The sequence below is a fragment of the Ursus americanus genome, chromosome 2 (genome assembly GCF_024610735.1).
Source record: "Ursus americanus isolate L20-20 chromosome 2, mUrsAme1.1.p, whole genome shotgun sequence".
Taxonomy (NCBI): Eukaryota; Metazoa; Chordata; class Mammalia; order Carnivora; family Ursidae; genus Ursus; species Ursus americanus.
This window is the reverse complement of record NC_142128.1, coordinates 104,553,221-104,570,093: the sequence shown is the minus strand read 5'-3', so window position 1 is coordinate 104,570,093 and position 16,873 is coordinate 104,553,221. Positions and strand designations below refer to the sequence as shown.

The 16,873-nt window shown below is 38.4% G+C and overlaps 1 protein-coding gene across 14 annotated transcripts in view; it reads right to left on the bottom strand.

Annotated features, from left to right (window-relative positions):
• The window catches only part of CEP170 (centrosomal protein 170), a 119,820-nt gene that overhangs the window by 14,742 nt on the left and 88,205 nt on the right, over positions 1 to 16,873 (bottom strand). For 12 of the 14 annotated variants that reach the window (XM_087859661.1, XM_045796029.2, XM_045796011.2 and 9 more), the window contains 3 exons: positions 14,872 to 14,998; positions 10,457 to 12,283; positions 2,750 to 2,984 (listed from right to left, as the gene is read on the bottom strand). In XM_087859661.1, coding sequence (XP_087715787.1) covers positions 2,750 to 2,984; positions 10,457 to 12,283; positions 14,872 to 14,998 — 2,189 coding nt within the window. The remainder of the gene's footprint in view (positions 1 to 2,749; positions 2,985 to 10,456; positions 12,284 to 14,871; positions 14,999 to 16,873) is intronic. The other 2 variants (XM_045796021.2, XM_045796062.2) reach the window with 1 other exon arrangement.

Below are 16,873 nucleotides of genomic sequence, written 5' to 3'. Positions count from 1 at the left end.
TAAATATAAGGAGCACATTATAATTATTGTAATGTATGGTATAATATAATCAAACCACTACATGACCATGAGCAGCCCTGGAAAGAAGCTTTAGACTGGTCAGCTCACTTCATTCTCACGGGCACCCTGCAGGAGAGGTAGCCATCATCTCGTTTTACAGATCAGGAACATAAGGCTCACCTTACATGAGCATCTTGTGCTTAAAGTCACAAATAAATGGCGTAACTAGATCTTTTTATTACGTCATGCTACATCTCACACTATCATTCCACATGTAATTTTTAAAAACTTGTTAACTGCTGATATGATTCTCCTGGAAGGAGTTTAAAGTGTTCTCTTAGATACTATATTCGATTCTTGTATTTCTGAAATAAATGAACTAGGATGAAAAACAGAATAACCAAACTTAAAAGAGACAAAAAATAAGCATGAGCTTATCCAAAAATCTATTTTTGGTTTTAAGTTTATCATGCAGACGTTTGTACAATGAAGCTTCTGCTATTTGTAGACAGCAGTGTGAGTTACTTAGAAAAAACAAGTTAAATAAACAGACAATAGTAATCTCAGGTTATACAGTAAAAATTACACTAACATGAATAATTCTAATGTATGCACGACGTAGATCATTCAGTCAGTAAGCACCCCAAAGCCTTCTTTTAATTTGCAAGTTTATCTTGTACATGCCAGCTGTTTCTTTGCGTGACAATTCCTATTTTAAAACTGGCTCAGTAATACAGACCATTAAAGTGGTTTAAATCCACACTGCTTAAAAGTCTCAGTACCTACTAAACACCAGCATTAGGAGTTCTGAAATGCAAAATTATCAAGAAAACCAAAGTAATGAATATCTTCAAGTAGAAATAACAGATTTATAATTCAATAAAGACTATGGACCTATTCATATAGCTGTTAAATCTAGCTTACTAATTCCATAATGCTTCTAGGTTACACTCACTGGAATATTTTATAGTCTTGTTATCTGTGCACTTTTTTTTTTTAAACTCCAAGTTTATAATCCTCGTTCTTATTCTCAGTCTCCACCCTCATCAAATCTGCTAGAGGAAGAAACTCTAAAACAATACAAACATTTTATTTGGAGTTTTGCAATCCATCTGTTTTTCCTTTCTTTCAGATATATGGCTGAAAAATACACCTTAAAAAATTAAAATCCCAAAGGCAAGTTTTATAAGCACAGTGCTACTAACTAGAGGGAAAAGGCATAAAGTCTTTAGAGGCTAAATGGCCTGGCTGTTTAGCAGTCGGGCTACAGAAAACGAGATACACAGAGACAGTGGTGACAGAATGCATATGGTTAACAAGATGGAACCAAGTGAAAATGTCCCCCAGAGTTCCTGTGCACTGTCCCCTCTGCAGTATCTCTTTTCTCCGTGGGGGCAGGGAAGTGGGTTTGGCTGGGAAGAAAGGGTCCAGGTATTCTGGTCTGGGCTCCAGGGCTTCAGGGGGGGCCCTCGAAGGGGAAGTGGACACACCCTCTAGTTCCCTCAGGTACCTCCTGAGAAGGTGCAGTGAGACCTCTCCCCCACAGGAAGGGGAAACGATGGGAGGAGGACTGGGCCTGCAGTCGCCAGCCCTGCCCATAAGAATAAAAAATGGGTTGAAATTCTCTCACTGCAGGCATCCTGTGGGCTCATAATAATTCACGGACCCTGAAGCACATATAGGCCTGTCCCCTAACTGGAACTGGCTTGCAATGCTTCAATAGTTAGTCTCGGAAAAGGTATTTATATGGCAAAATAAAATGTTTAAGCAGCACGATGAGATTAAAAGGGCATGCTGTCAAAGAATTATAAGCACTTAAGAGCAATTACAAGTAAATGGTCATTAAAGACCAAAAAACTTAAACATGAAAGAAATGAGCCAGAAAAAACATAATTCACAGAAGTCAACAAAGGAAAAAAAAAAAGATAAACACCATTAAATTATGGTAAGAGTTTATTTCTTTAAAGCATCTAGGGACTAGTATATATTATGTTCTTTAATAATGTTGCCAAATGTAAAACTTGAAGATCAGGGTCTTAAACTGAAGGCAGCAATCACGATAGCATGTCAACGGTGAAAATGTTTAGGTAACATACGGTATAAAACACTGCAGTAAATACCTTACCAACTTAAAAAAACATATTTTAACTACAAGAGCATCTGTTTGAGTGTAGCCTCTCTTCAATGTTCAGCCATGACAAGGTACTAATTAAAAATCACATCTGCAGCATGAATTTTTACCATATAACCTAACGGTTACACTAAACAAATATAGTGAATATTCAAAATAATTAATGAAGGGTTGAATTAAACTGTGCCTAATGAACTCATAAAAGTGTGAGTAAAAATCCACCTCCTCTAATCCTGCCCAGAGAACATGAGCAATGTATCCCCAACAACTCTACTACTATTACCTCTTTGGAGGATAAAAGGAAGGTAATCAAAAATTCAGCTGCACAATTCTTAATTGTGTAAAGCTGACACTACCTTTCAAAAATGGTATCTAGAAACAAAGGGGCGCTGCAACCAAAATAAATTAGTTCTACCATATGCTAGTAGCACTGGCATTAAAAACATGAACCGAGAGAAACTGGATGGAGAGCAACTGGAGGAAAACTAGGTTCGTAGCTACCTGCGGATTTCATTTCTTGGACTATCTGCACGAAGCACACAAAAGCTAACGTTTGTTATCAGGTTGAAACACTGACAAAAACGTCCAACTCCTCGAGATGATCCATTAAGAACCAACCTGGCTATCTCTTCTCGATGAGCAGTCCAGTCCCGGATGTAATCCTCCTGCTCTTTGATCCGGTGCTTGAACGAAGAACTCGTAGGCATTGCTGACCCAGAGCTCTGCAACCGAGTAGTTTTCAGGGCTGGAGAAGTACGTAGACGAGTATGTTTAGGGGAATTACGGTTTGATCCAAATTCATCTTCTGAGGTGGAAGCATAATCAGTAGGAAAGCGCCTCCATCTTGAATTTACTAAATTAGTTTAATTATTAAAAAAAGAATTATTATGTTACCTTTTAAAGGAGATAAAAATCATGATTTCAAAAACACCATGAGACACACACAGCACAATTTTCAATAACTGACATACACATATCTCACAAAAATCATAAGTCTACTACTTCTTAAAGATAGAAACAATACATTTTGGTGAATTAAAAACAATGAGTAATTAAAAACAATTGAAAGAGCATGTTTTCTGTAGTACGGTGAATAAAACATTTAGATGAAAAATTCACTAATGATAAACAACTAAGCAAGCTCTATTCATCAATGTTTAACTTGGGTACTTTTTAGTCGCAAATATTTCCCATCTGAGTGAAGATATGGATTTTTTTTTTTTTAATGACAGTAACAGCAACAACAACAAAAATAAAAGTAAGGGAAAAGATTTCCTCATGCCACACAGACTTTCAACATGGAGATGGTAAAACCCTCTTTTCCCGACATACACATGTGCATAATTCCTGCTGTGGAAATTATGCGTTTATGGCAGAAAAAAAACATTACCTCTGTCATTCAACATCCTGTTATGCTATGATTGGAAAAAATCTTTTTACGTGGTAAAAACACAACAAAGCATCCTCAGTACAACTCTGCTGCTTTGACACTGAAAGCATACGGTGAAGACAGACGATGGCGTAAGACCTACAAGGAGCCAAGCTCTACGGGGCTGTTCTCACAACCACTGACAGTAAAGGCACAGGAGAGACTGAATAGTCACATTAAAGAAAGTGGCAATCACTTTCTTATTTAAGATTAGTAAAGACATTTAAGAGATGGTGTTGCTGACACATCTGAAAAATCAGAAGACAAATTAATTTCACTACTACCGTAAATGGAAGAACCAAATATACAAATAATTTGTGAAGCACAGGTTAGAGGTCAAAAACAGGGCAGTAATGGCTGATTCACGGAAACCTCACAAGGGCAGGAGCCATGCCTGTTTAATCTACTACTGCATACCCAGCCCTTGGCAGAATGTCTGACTAGCAAATGTTTAATAACTGTTTTTGAATAAATGAATGAATTCCTAGATACCGACCATTTGCTTTTCTCAGATTAGGAAAAACCTACTGAGAAGCATGAGACGTTTCTGGTGGCTAAAGTGACATAAACTTTGCATCTGCTTGGAGCTTCTAGTTCCAATTGTATTAATATTAGAAGAGTTTTCTTTCTTTTCTTTCTTTCTTCTTCTTTCTCTCTCTCTTTTCTCTCCCCTCCCCCCCCCCTTTTAAAACAGAAACTGAGCTTAGGCTGCATGGGTTGGTGGAGTCTAGAATTCCTTCATCCTACTTCACTGGAATTTTGCACCTCCTGTCTTTTCCTACCCAAACATTTTTGCCTCTCGGGCTCTGGTTAAGACTCAGGTGGCTGTCAGATAACCCGATAAACACTGCCACCAGAACTGGTTTAAGAAGCAGAGACATCTATAATCGGGAATATGCCCTAAATCAGAACCTACTCATTTGTCTTGATTCACATTCTCATTTGAAGCTCATGGAGCTTGGAACAAGACTCATGGGTATAAGAAGATATGCAGAAACTTCATGGCTTTCTGGAAAAGTGTATGCAACACATATACAGAATGGTAGGTAATTACTTATAGTGTCTTTTGAAGGTGGTAGTCAATATATTTTCTGGTTTTACCATAATTCATTAATATAAAAAAGCTTTCACCACAGTGGAAAATTACTATTTCAGACATCTGAAAAATCCTACGAATTGAACTGAGCCTAAGACTTGAAAACAATTTCAGAAAAAGTTTAGGAATAAGAGCAAAAAGGCTTTAGGAAAAAATTAGAAATATTGCAAGGTTTATACTTTTTAATAAAGGCATTTCATTAAACATTAAATGTTTATTCGTTTTGCTACCTTAGAATATTATTCATAGAAAACAAGTTCACAAATACGAGAAAGATGATTTGTTAAATTTCCCGATTCTTGATTTGGAAACCATGGAAACCATACTTAGAACAACTGAAAGCTGTTTGGAGCGAAAACAAAACCAATAGCAAAGAGTTTTCATAAACTGCAGGAGATGTGAAAACATAGGTAGGGATGATGGAGCTGAGGGCATTCACACTTGGACGTAACTCAGAGAGCGCGGCATCGAAGGCTGCTTGTTTCGTGAGCGCTACAACACATGGCAGCAGGACGGGCACCTGAGAAGCAAGTGCTAGGTGCCAGGTGACAATATGTAAGTGGAGCCACCACATTAGAATCAACTTTTAACAGTCTGAGTCTCAAGATCAGAAATTAATTACATTTTGGAGAAAAAAAAAAGAGAAAAACTCCTTTTTTCAAACGACGTTCATAAAGTTCCCACTTATTTTTATAGGCCTATCTAGAGGCCAGTAAGATTGGTGCAGCTTAATAATATCTTTACAAAGAAAAGCAACCTCAAGTATAAAGCACAGTTTAAAAACTGAAAGGTCACGTTTTTAGGTTTGTTCTCTTAAAATTGAGGGCAAAAGGAGAGATAAAATAAGTAAGGTATAGCTGAGAGGTGAAATTCTCAACTAAGGGTTGTCTTTACCAATGGTACACCTATCACACGGGGTGCGCGAGGAAGCGAGCTCCCGTTCCGTCTGGACGCCACCTGGCTTGTGGAACAGCCAAGGCGTGTGTGGACACCAGTGGAACGATCACTACTGGCGGGAGAGTGACCAGGAAAGGGACTTTCATGCCAGGGTCTGTTATTTCCCAAAAAACTTCTTTCAGTACCTTTTGCTTTCTTTCTTTTTTTTATTGTTTTCTTTTTCCTTTTTTTTTTAATTTTTAATGTTTTTTTATTATATTATGTTAGTCACCATACAGTATATCCCCGGTTTCTGATGTAAAGTTCGATGATTCATTAGTTGCGTATAACACCCAGTGCACCATGCAATACGTGCCCTCCTTACTACCCATCACCGGCCTATCCCATTCCCCCACCCCCCTCCCCTCTGAAGCCCTCAGTTTGTTTCCCAGAGTCCATAGTCTCTCATGCTTCATTCCCCCTTCTGGTTACCCCCCCTTTCTTTATCCCTTTCTTCCCCTACCGAACTTCCTAGTTCTTATGTTCCATGGATGAGAGAAATCATATGATAATTGTCTTTCTCTGCTTGACTTATTTCACTCAGCATTATCTCAGTACCTTTTGCTTTCTTAATCCTCGCTTCTGAACTACAGCAACACAGTTTATCTGAAGACAATAAAATCCTTACAATCTGCTAGTTACTACAGGGTAAACTTCAAGTTAGAGTGTTTTCGACTTTCCCTATTGCCTACTTATTTCATAGAATTTTAGACTATTAGGACCTTAGCCATTAGCATAAGTTCTTCAACTGATGGAGAAAAAAGGGGCCCAGAAAGGTCTTGCCTTACTTAAATCGAAGTTTAAGCCAGGTCTACCGACTCCCAGAGTTCAAAGCTCTTTCATTGCTATCCCTAGGACTTCACAATTACATGTTAGAAAATCCTTATTTAAAAAAATTATTTTTACAATTCCAGTTAGGCTAATTCTTCTTTGAAAAGATATCCTCAATTTCTCATGGACTGATGGTTTTTGGGATTTCTAATCATGAAGAGAAATTTTACTTCTTCCTCTTTCATTTTATTCTGTTCAGGTAAAATCATGCATAGAATTAAATTTAATTTTATAGCATTAGGCTTATTTGATATATTACTGACACTAGTAAGAAATTTCAGGTAAATCGTTAAATTGAAAAGTTATGTCAAAGGTATCTGAAATGCCAATCCCTAGGGAGGCTTTCTTGGTTGGTGAGCTGCGAGACAGCACATATAATAAAATCAAAGTTCTAAGATCAGCTTAATTAATTTTATAGCTAACCCGAAAATTATTTTAGTTACATTAATTATAAAACTTAACTTAGTTATAAAATTACACAACATTCCCTCTTACAGAAATAATAAACTACTATATTCACTATGAAGAGATACTGTCAAGAATTTAAAAAGAAAGTTATAGGATTATTTTTTTGTGAATGCTCTGATTTCTTTTACTGCTAACCAAAACTTTGTTGGCCTTAAAACACATCCACATCTATAGATGTAACAAATACATTTCAGGAAATAAGCACTACATTTTCATGCTTTGTATCAGAATATTTTGGTGGGAAACAAAACCACAAACACATTTTACAGGTATATTTATAAGCATGTAGCAATAAGATCATTGGGGGAGAAAAATCCCTGGCCATGTTCTGTATTGATCTTTGACCTGGAAGAAGAAATAACTAAAGCCATGCATGCCCAACACCTAATTCCTACCACCTATAAAATGTGAGGTTTAGAATAAAAAGGAGATAGCAACAGTCTAAAAAAAATTCTAAGGAGGTTAACATGATATAATGTGCACCTAAAACATAATGAAAACCAACTGCTTTATTTTGATAATTCAGCACACTTAGTTTTAAATATGTCTTATCAAAATAAATCTGGATATTTTAATATAATTTGATATTGAAGGAATGGGGGGGAAGTGGGGACTAAACTTTCCTAAAGTTTCCTAAAAACTTTCCTACATCAGAATGAAAGAAGCATAAAAGAACTTTTACTCTTAATGTTTCTAAGTCAGAAATTCCATTCTTCTAATTTTATCATACACATTTCTTTGAAAAACTTTTTTTAGACACGGCCTACATTATGAAATTTGAAACATTACAGAATTATTTTCACGTATGCCCATCTGGACATACCACAGGCTCGAGGCTGAGAGATTTCTAAGTCCTTTAAAGTTCACAGTTTGTACAGCAACCCTGACAGTGTGGTTTTACATGCTGTTAAATCATATACATATTTTTAAGATTGTATTTATTTATATATTTTGAGAGTGAGCACGAGTGAGGAAAGGGGCAGAGGCAGAGGGAGAAACAGATTCTCACTGAGCAGGAAGCCTGACCTGAGCCAAAGGCAGATGCTTAGCCGACTGAGCCATCCAGGTGCCCCTTAAATCATAATTCAAAAGCTAAAGCTAAGAATTTTTATATTTTTTTCCCATTCAAGGTATTATAATTATCTTAAGTAGAAATACCATAGCATCAAAGATGCTAATCCCCAATTAGCAACTAGGTCAAAAAAGTGTCTGTTTTTCTTGTTATTTTTTTTTATTACCTATCCATATAACTATTTTATACATTACCACTGACTACGAGATCCTAGTCATTATCCTTCCAGATTGGATAGAATATTATAAACGGGCATCTTGAGAGAATCTGAACATACAATCCTGGATCACGATGTGGCTTCATGAATTAGTAAAACATCAGAATTACATAGATGACAGTAGACAACACACCACATACATTGTATGTTGGCCTTGCATATACTGCTGAAAATAATGCAATGACTCCCGCCGTCCTCTGGGAGCTTGCAAGCACACAGACACAGACCATTTTCGAGAGCTAGACCGGATGTGGGAGAAGCAGCAAGAGGCTGGGAATGAAAAGGCCCTGAGGCTTCTCGTTCTGTCCCCTCCACGGCTAGGTGACCAGGGCGGGTCACTGCATCTCTGGGCCCGAGTTACCTAAACTGAATGACCCTTCCAGCTTTTCAATTCTATGGTTCTAATTATTTAATATGCTGCTGCTAAGTATGAAGAAGGCCCAAATCACGTACCTCAATTTACCCCAGGGAATTTCAATAAGCAATTCAAGGTACTTTTTGGATACAGAAAACCGCACGTTTATCAAGTTCTGTATTCAAAGCAGAAAGCAAACTTTATCTTTAAAGACATAACATAGCATCTTATAGTGGTTTCTAGGAGTTGCGTAAGTAGTCTTATTTGGCTTGCATCTCACAGAAGCCCTTCGTGTTCAACACCGAGGAGTAAGACTAGCTTACTCATGTGTTACGGCCCAGACGACTGGTACAGAAGGAACCGTCCCATGCTACTTGGTGACACACGGCTTACGGTGAGACAGGAGGAAACTGTAACATTCCCATGTACTGAAGTAGAGATGAGGTGATCAAACAAGCCACGTGGCAGAAGAAATTCTATCACAGTACACACCACAGAATGCAGCAAAAAGGAAATGTGAATTGAAGAGGTACAGCCATAAGAACGACAGAAAACCAACACTAGGGAAACATCAACGAACGGACAGCAGTTCTGAAACGCTCGCGACAACTGCATGAACCAGCAACGAGAGCTTCAAGTGCAGAAGCGGGGAGGGTGGGGGCACGAGGGAAAATGCCAGCTCTTCTTTTGGCATCAGGATTCTATGTCCCCTATTTTCCGCCTACATCCACTCCCACCACGGATCTGCCCGTCACCACCACAGCCAATGACCCGCGGAGAGAGAGGTGTGAGTGGAGGGGAGGCACGTGAGAGTGAGGACGAGAGAGGAGGAGTACAAAGTGACAACAGAACACGAGGGGCACCGTTAGGTTTGAGTCTCGTGGCTGCGCTGCGGTAGATGGCACACTTAAAACACCGGGCTGCACACCAACCTTCCCTCGCTCTTCCCTCAAGCCTAGGGCTCACTCGGATGCTTGCTGATAAGAGCTCCCTAAGTCTCTGAGCAGCTGGCTTCCCCCACTGGCCTCTGCAGCCCCACCCGGGTGTGAGGCTGATTATGAAGTCAGAGTCCAGGCTCACAGGGTACACACGAGTATCTGGGTTAGGACTCTGGTCACACACGTACTCTCCCGGGCTACAGCTGAGTATGCAGTACACCAGCAGACAAGTATCCCAGGAGCCGTTAGATTCTGGCAGGGACGAAGTAACTTTTGGAATTACACTCAGTGACAGCTCATGACTAGAGTTAAGTAACAGAAGAGCTCTTTCTGAGACAGTACTCAGAATCAGTTACATTTCTGTAGCCCGGTTAGACCCATAGTGCTTAGGGATTATCTCATGAATCCATCTTCTTCCACTGAAATAAATTAAGAATTAGTTTTCACCTGCCCCAACCGTAAACAGATTGAACTTTAAAAAGCATATGAGACATTTCTACATAAAATGGGAAAGCAAGGGTAAAATAGCAATTATTTCACTTAGCTCTCAAGGAACAATAAAGGGTATCCTGCTCTTCAGATTAAGGGCTTTGAATTATGTGAGGATATTTAAAAATCAAACACATGCTTTTAGCAGTACAATGTTAATTCCTATTATTTAAACCAGATATTATTCTTCATCTAATTTGACACATGAATCCAGATACCGTGTCAACCAGAAAACTAACATTCCAAAATAGGTTCTAATTTTGAAATCATTATTTTGCCCCAGGGCATTAATTGAAGTGTGTGTAACTTCTGAATTTTCCACTTACTAATGAGCTAACTAAAATAATTTTTATAGGAGAAAGTACCCTCTTATAGCGTAATCTTTCTGTTGAATATTTTTAGGAGTAACACTAGACATCTTATTTTTTAAAAGAAGGAGTCCCAGAACATGAAAGAAATACGCTAACATTATAAAAAGTCTGGACCCAATTTACCTGAGGGAGAGCCATGTGCTGAGCTCATACTTTTGACCTTGGAGTCTGATAGCCGAGAGATACTGTTGGCTCTAATTCTAGGAGAAAATTTATCTGAAGGTACTAATCGGGCTCCACTTCGAATGATGGCTTCTGCAGTCCGTGAAGAGGCACTGCTTCTAGAGATTGTTGCCTCAGAGTCACTGCGAGCTGACAGTGAGCCAAGCCTTGTTCGACGTGGCTGAGCCAACAAATCAATCCTAGATATGTTACGCCTTCCCGTGGGCGGCTTTGACGTAGAACTCGTTGTGGACACTTCAGAAGCAACAGATGCTTTGTCAGCATCAGCCAGCTCGCTGTCGGACACTTCGCCAAGTCGTGCTCTGCGCAAGAGGGAAGTCCTAGTAGGTCGCGGCCTTGGAAGAGTGGTTGATTTACTGGAAGATCCAGGTGCGACGGGGGAAGTCTTAGATTTAGTTACTTTACTTCCGTCCAGTTTGGAATGTGCATGCTCCTCAGCTGAGGTAAGTGGAGTCCTGGCATGAGATTTACAAGAGTAAGTTTCCTGATCCGACGACATAATATCCGAGATAGCAGAATGAGGTACGCTAGAGGTCTGGTCATCGTCTGTTAAATCTACCGAAGGCTGTCTCATTCTTCCACTGGACTGGACAAATTTACGACCATCTGCTCTTGAGCCTACATCTGACGAACGACTTTTTGTTTTCTTCTCCATTTTCTCCCTAGCACCTGAAGATGATGATTTTGTAACATCTTTGGAAGGAGAACCCGTGGAACACCTATCCTTATAGAGACTCGTGAAACTCTTCCGCTTTTGGGTTGACTTTCTTTCAGTCTCTCCTGTGACCAGACTGATTGTACTCGCTGTGTCCACATCAGATTCTGGTGAGATGGAGTTGTCTCTATTGTAACTGGGAGTATCCGGGCCTTCGTCAGTTTTATTATCTTCACGCAGTTTGGCTTCTAGAAAAGCCATTACTGCTTCTGTGTCTTTCAGAATAAGGGTGGTGTCCATGCTAGAATCAGTATCCATGGAGTCACTTCTTTCTCGTACTCTGCTGGCAGCTGTCAACGCCAGAGAAGGGGGCGTAGATGAAGTCTGCTTATTTATATGGGGAATGAGTTCTATGGGTATGTTCGGGCTAGGTTTCTCTATGGTGAAGCTTCCTTGCCGCACCAAGGACTTGGAGGATTCCTTCTTATCTCCGCCCTTTGAAGTCTGACCTTTGAGAACGTCCTCGGCTTTTCTTCGCTTGCCCTCGTTTTGTGTCACCCGTTCTCCTTTGCTTGTAGAGTGTCCTGGAATTCTGTCTTGAGGCTGTGACTCTTGTTTGAAAGGTTCCTCCCGGCACCTATCTATCTGACCTGCGATGTTCTTGGAAGCTGACAACTTGGTAGGTGTCCACTGTGCCTGCTCCTTTTGTTCTTGCTGCTGGATTTTAGCTAATGTCTGTTTTACCAAAGAAGCTTCCTTGTCAGTTTCACTCTTGTCCTTTGCAGAAGAGCTGCCCAAGTGAAGCAGGGCTCTACCATCTCCAGCAGGTTTCGCGGGCTCCCCGTGCACTGCCTTGCTCATCTTACCGAGGGCTCTGTCGGCATCCTGCTTATCCTTCTGGTACGCCTGTGCTTCTTTCTCCTGAAGTTCCGTGTCTTGCTTTTCTCCGATCTCTGACCTCTGTGTTACACCCTTGGCCCTGGAGCTCTCAAGAGACTTTTCTTCATTTGGAAGCTGGGGAAGGGTGCGTCGTCTTCTCTCTCCCTGACTAGCCAAGGAGGCTGCCGACCCAGTACTTCTCACCGAAATGCCAGACTCAATGACATCTGCATCTATCAAATAAAACCAGAAAGAAGACATGCATGAGGGCAGAAAAGTACACATAAGAAGAACATCATCTTACATTAGATTTTGCAGTGTAAGTTAAAGAATGGCTTAGCGTAGAAGAAAACTTTGCATAAACAGGTCAGCATTGTGACAGAGTGGTTTCAAAAGCAAGTACAATGCCACAATGTACAAATAGGCAGACTACTAATAGGGGGAGTCAAGAAAGGCGGTTTGAGGAGATGGAAATTGGGGTCATCTGTTCTTAATCCTCCATCTGTTGCTCTCTTTCCCTTTCAATGTATTTTATGGCAGGGAAGGTCACTGTGTTCATTCTTGCTTCTGTAAGGTCCATGAAATTTTGCTCAAGAAATTCTCTTGATCTCAGCTCAGGTCTTGATCTCAGGGTCATGAGTTCAAGCCCCATGTTGAACTTAAAAAAAAAATAATATATATATATATATTATATATTATATATTATAATATATATTATATATATTATATATATTTTATATATATTATATATTATATATTATAATATATATTATATATATATTATATATATATTTTATATATATATATAGCCTTAAAGAGCAGGCATTGTTATCCACCTGAAAGAATGACAAGTTTGGATTTCTTAAGTAAAAGAGAAAACACAAAACTTTACAAGGTTTTCTAAAAAAAATTTAACACTGATTAAAAGAATTAAAAAATTCTTTAATGATTTTATTTATGAGAGAGAGAGGGAGAGAGACAAAAAGAGAGAACACAAGCGGGAGGAGGGGCAGAGGGACAAGCAGACTCCCCGCTGAGCCCAAAGCCCAGGGCGGGGCTCCATCCCAGGACACTGAGATCATGACCTGAGCCAAAATCAATAGTCAGACGCTTCAACGACTGAGCCGCCCAAGCGCATTAAGAATTTAAAAAATTTTAAGTGTGAAACAAGAGAACAGGACTTATCATACTTATACAAACTGAAGGATTTTTAAATTATGGTCTTCCGGTGTATTAACAACTCATATAGAAACACATGATCACTTTTGCTTTTCACAATTAAGTGGAAGACAATGCGAAAATATATACTATGATGTTTCTATGTGAGAGAATTTGAGAGTACCTGAGGATTTTCCTGACTGCTATACATGGAATGCATTTCTAAGAAAAGGGACATATCTGCTTAGGGAAATATAAATCAACATATAAAGCATTCTCATCTTTGGTGTAAGTGGAGACAAGATACCAAGACATCGTCTGTGGGTCTTTTCTCCCTTTATAATTCTGAAAGTTGAACATTTAAATTTCACAGCAATAATAATGGTTATGATGCAGGAAAACAGCTACTAAGCTTCCTGATTCAACCCTAGTGATTAGTCATGATATTATTGTATTTTTGTCTCATCTCCGTAGTGCTACCAGAAGCTCCTAAATGTACTCGCTATTTTATCTTCTTGCATTTTTCTAGCAATTCTCACACTGTCCTGCTCCTAACACCCATGCGATGAATTTGTTTAACAAGGATATTTTAGGATGTAAGTTGATTCATCAGCTTATCTAAATAAATTAATTTGGAAGATGATGAAACATGTTGAAATGAGATAATAAAGGGTCAGCTGGCTTGTTATATTTTATAACAAGGGTAGAATCTTGCTTTCTACAGCTAAACTGACTAATTTCATAATGGATTCTTGGGAAGTTTACCTACCCCCTTCGACACCTCTGTTTGGGTTCCTTGTTTCCCAACCGGTGACCAGTTTATGTTAATCAATCTGTAAATCACTCAGTCTTTTCCAAAGATTCTTGGTAATACTATCGATTACTTCTAATTTCTACAGTGAATCAGTGATATAGCTTTTCTAGTACATTGCTATGTACCTTGCTCAAATACTTGCTGAGTAATGTTTACAAAATTCCTAAACCGTACTTTTGGGGTGCCATAACCCAGAGACAATAAATTTCCATTTCCATTTTCAACAATAACAAAATTAAGAACGCAGATAAAAATCCAAATGCAAATTATCCTTGAGGGTTTTATTTCTAATTAAGAATGAAATTAACTGAACATAATAACAAAATCATTAGAGGCATAAAATTTCATTTTCATTTTTTTAAAGAAACTTTTTATTTTAGTTCACAGAAATATTGTTAGAAGGCAATAAAAAATCACAACACACAGACTTGCAAAAGATATTAAGTAAATTAAGTGTGTATTAGTTTTTATTGAATTGTATTGAATATTTTTACTTAAATGCACAAAGTAGCACTAAAATATTTGTTGTATTAATGATATTAACGAATGTTATAATTTGGAACTATTGTTAGTCTTACTTTAAAATTTTCATTTTTAGATACGTCATATATATAAACTGTATACATGTTTATGTGTTTCACCTACAAATTATCTCCTATCTTCAGTTAGGTTATATTTTAATGATATCTGCATTATTAGTGCAAATAAAATCATAAAAATGTAGTATAACCATGAGAATATGTGATTATGTTTATTTAGGTTTAATTCACTTCTCACTATATAGATTTAGTTCGTTTTTAAAAAATACTAATGTATGATTCACAAAAAAGAGAGAGAGAGAGCAAATACCATTCTCTAAAGGAACAGGTACAGACAATTCCATTATCCTTTCTTCTTGATCATGCCTTGTATGATTTGCGGCCAAACTAGCCCACTGTGACACCCAGCGTTTGCTTCCAGATGAAGATGTGCCTTCCTAAAGAAGAAAAATAAGGGAATGAAATCATAGGCTATTTAGTCAGAGAGTTCTGTGTAGTCACATTATCCTGTCATATGAAGCCATATTTAAACCTCACATTGCCATATTGTCATTAATTAAATTTCCTCATATATAGAATGAAGATTCTCTAGGTACCCCTTTTAACTACATCTCATTATTACTGTAAATATAGTATAATTTTCTCTACGTATTAAATACTAACGATGGCACTAAAATAAGCACTTAGAGCTTCACATTTACTGCAGCGGGACGAGTCTGGTCTGTCTCTGCAGCCTTACGACAACACGGGGAGAGCCGGCTCTACTTTGCTCTCTGGAACGGGATTCTAAAGGTTCTCTGGCCCTCTCGGTGCTTCTCGGAATCAGACTGGTCCCAGAGTCCCAAGGAGTATTAAATCTGCCAGATCATGTCTTTAGGGATTTCAAAAAGTAACCCACAGCTTAAGGCTTCTTTTTACAACACTTGACTGTTTCCAGAAGAAGCCAGAAATCACTCAACCTTTAAGGGTTTTTCTATAACTAGTCTGAATCTAGACTGGTGCACGTCTAGATCTGGCCTGAAGGCAAGTGCTCTTTGAATCGCTATAGTCAAGTGTGAAATGGAATTTAATTCATGATATGGCTCCACAGACTTATGGACATATACCGGTATATACATATACGTATACTGGTAATATACAGGACAATCTAGGCATTTAATATGGGAGCTCTAGGGAGCACAGAAAAAAAAATATGTTCCCTCATGAAAAATCCAAGTCAAGGCTTGATTTTGAGACTGGAATGACCACTAAGGATTGGAAGGCTATATAACCAAAATCATATTATGAATTATTCAAAACAATACCTTAAGTATCAGATTTACTGTACTAGGGATGACAGGCTAAAAACTGATGAAGTGAATATTTCATACAGACTACATAAATGATTTCAAGAATAGGTTAAAGTAGTAAGTACACATGTGACATACATACAGTGAAGCCTAGGGATTCCTCCAAAGCCTGCTGAACCCCTGAACCCCTTTCGAGACTCTGCGCTAACTGCCCACAGTTCTCAGCATGAAGGAGGTCCCGGAGCCCCCGACACCCTGACTGACAGAACTGTCCTGTGAAGGTTCTCGTGGCCTGCTTAGGTGGCTCCTTCAAAGGGAGGCACATATTGGGGCTACACAGGAAGTCCATTCGGCATGGGCTGAAGGGACAGAAAGAGGGAGTCTTAGAGAGTTCATGTTCATCAGAATCATTGCTAGAGCAATCAGGACACCAAAACACTGCGCCGCAGACAAGTACCACTTACTTTCAGTAAGGAAATTAAGCATCTTATAAAACAGAAACTAGAATCAAAATTCTCTAAGATTAAGGAAGAGAAAAGAACACTAAAATACATAATTGCTTTCAGGAAAAAGCAGACCATTAATGGACAATTTTAACATAAATAAAAAAACAGGTGGATTTACAGGTCTATTGAAATATTTTATTTATATCTCATACAAATGTAACATTTTATTTATGTGTTTTATTTATATGTTAAGATTTTGTTTTATTTACCATTTGTATATTTATTTACCATTTGTGTATTTTAAATCACCTCATTTCCTAAAAGGTAGTATGGCATAATGAGGCAGAGAATGACTCAAGAAAACAAGGCCTCTTACGGTTCAAACTCTGGCTCCACAAGGCACTTGGCTTTATGACCTTTGTCAACTTAATTTCTACATATTTCAGTTTCCTTATTTGTAAAACGGCACAAGAAAGCCCTATTGGATGTTAGCTCTTTTTGTCTGAATAAATTATAATGAATTAATACATACACCTTCACATTTCTCTTTGACATAACAACGTGGAATGACATCCTA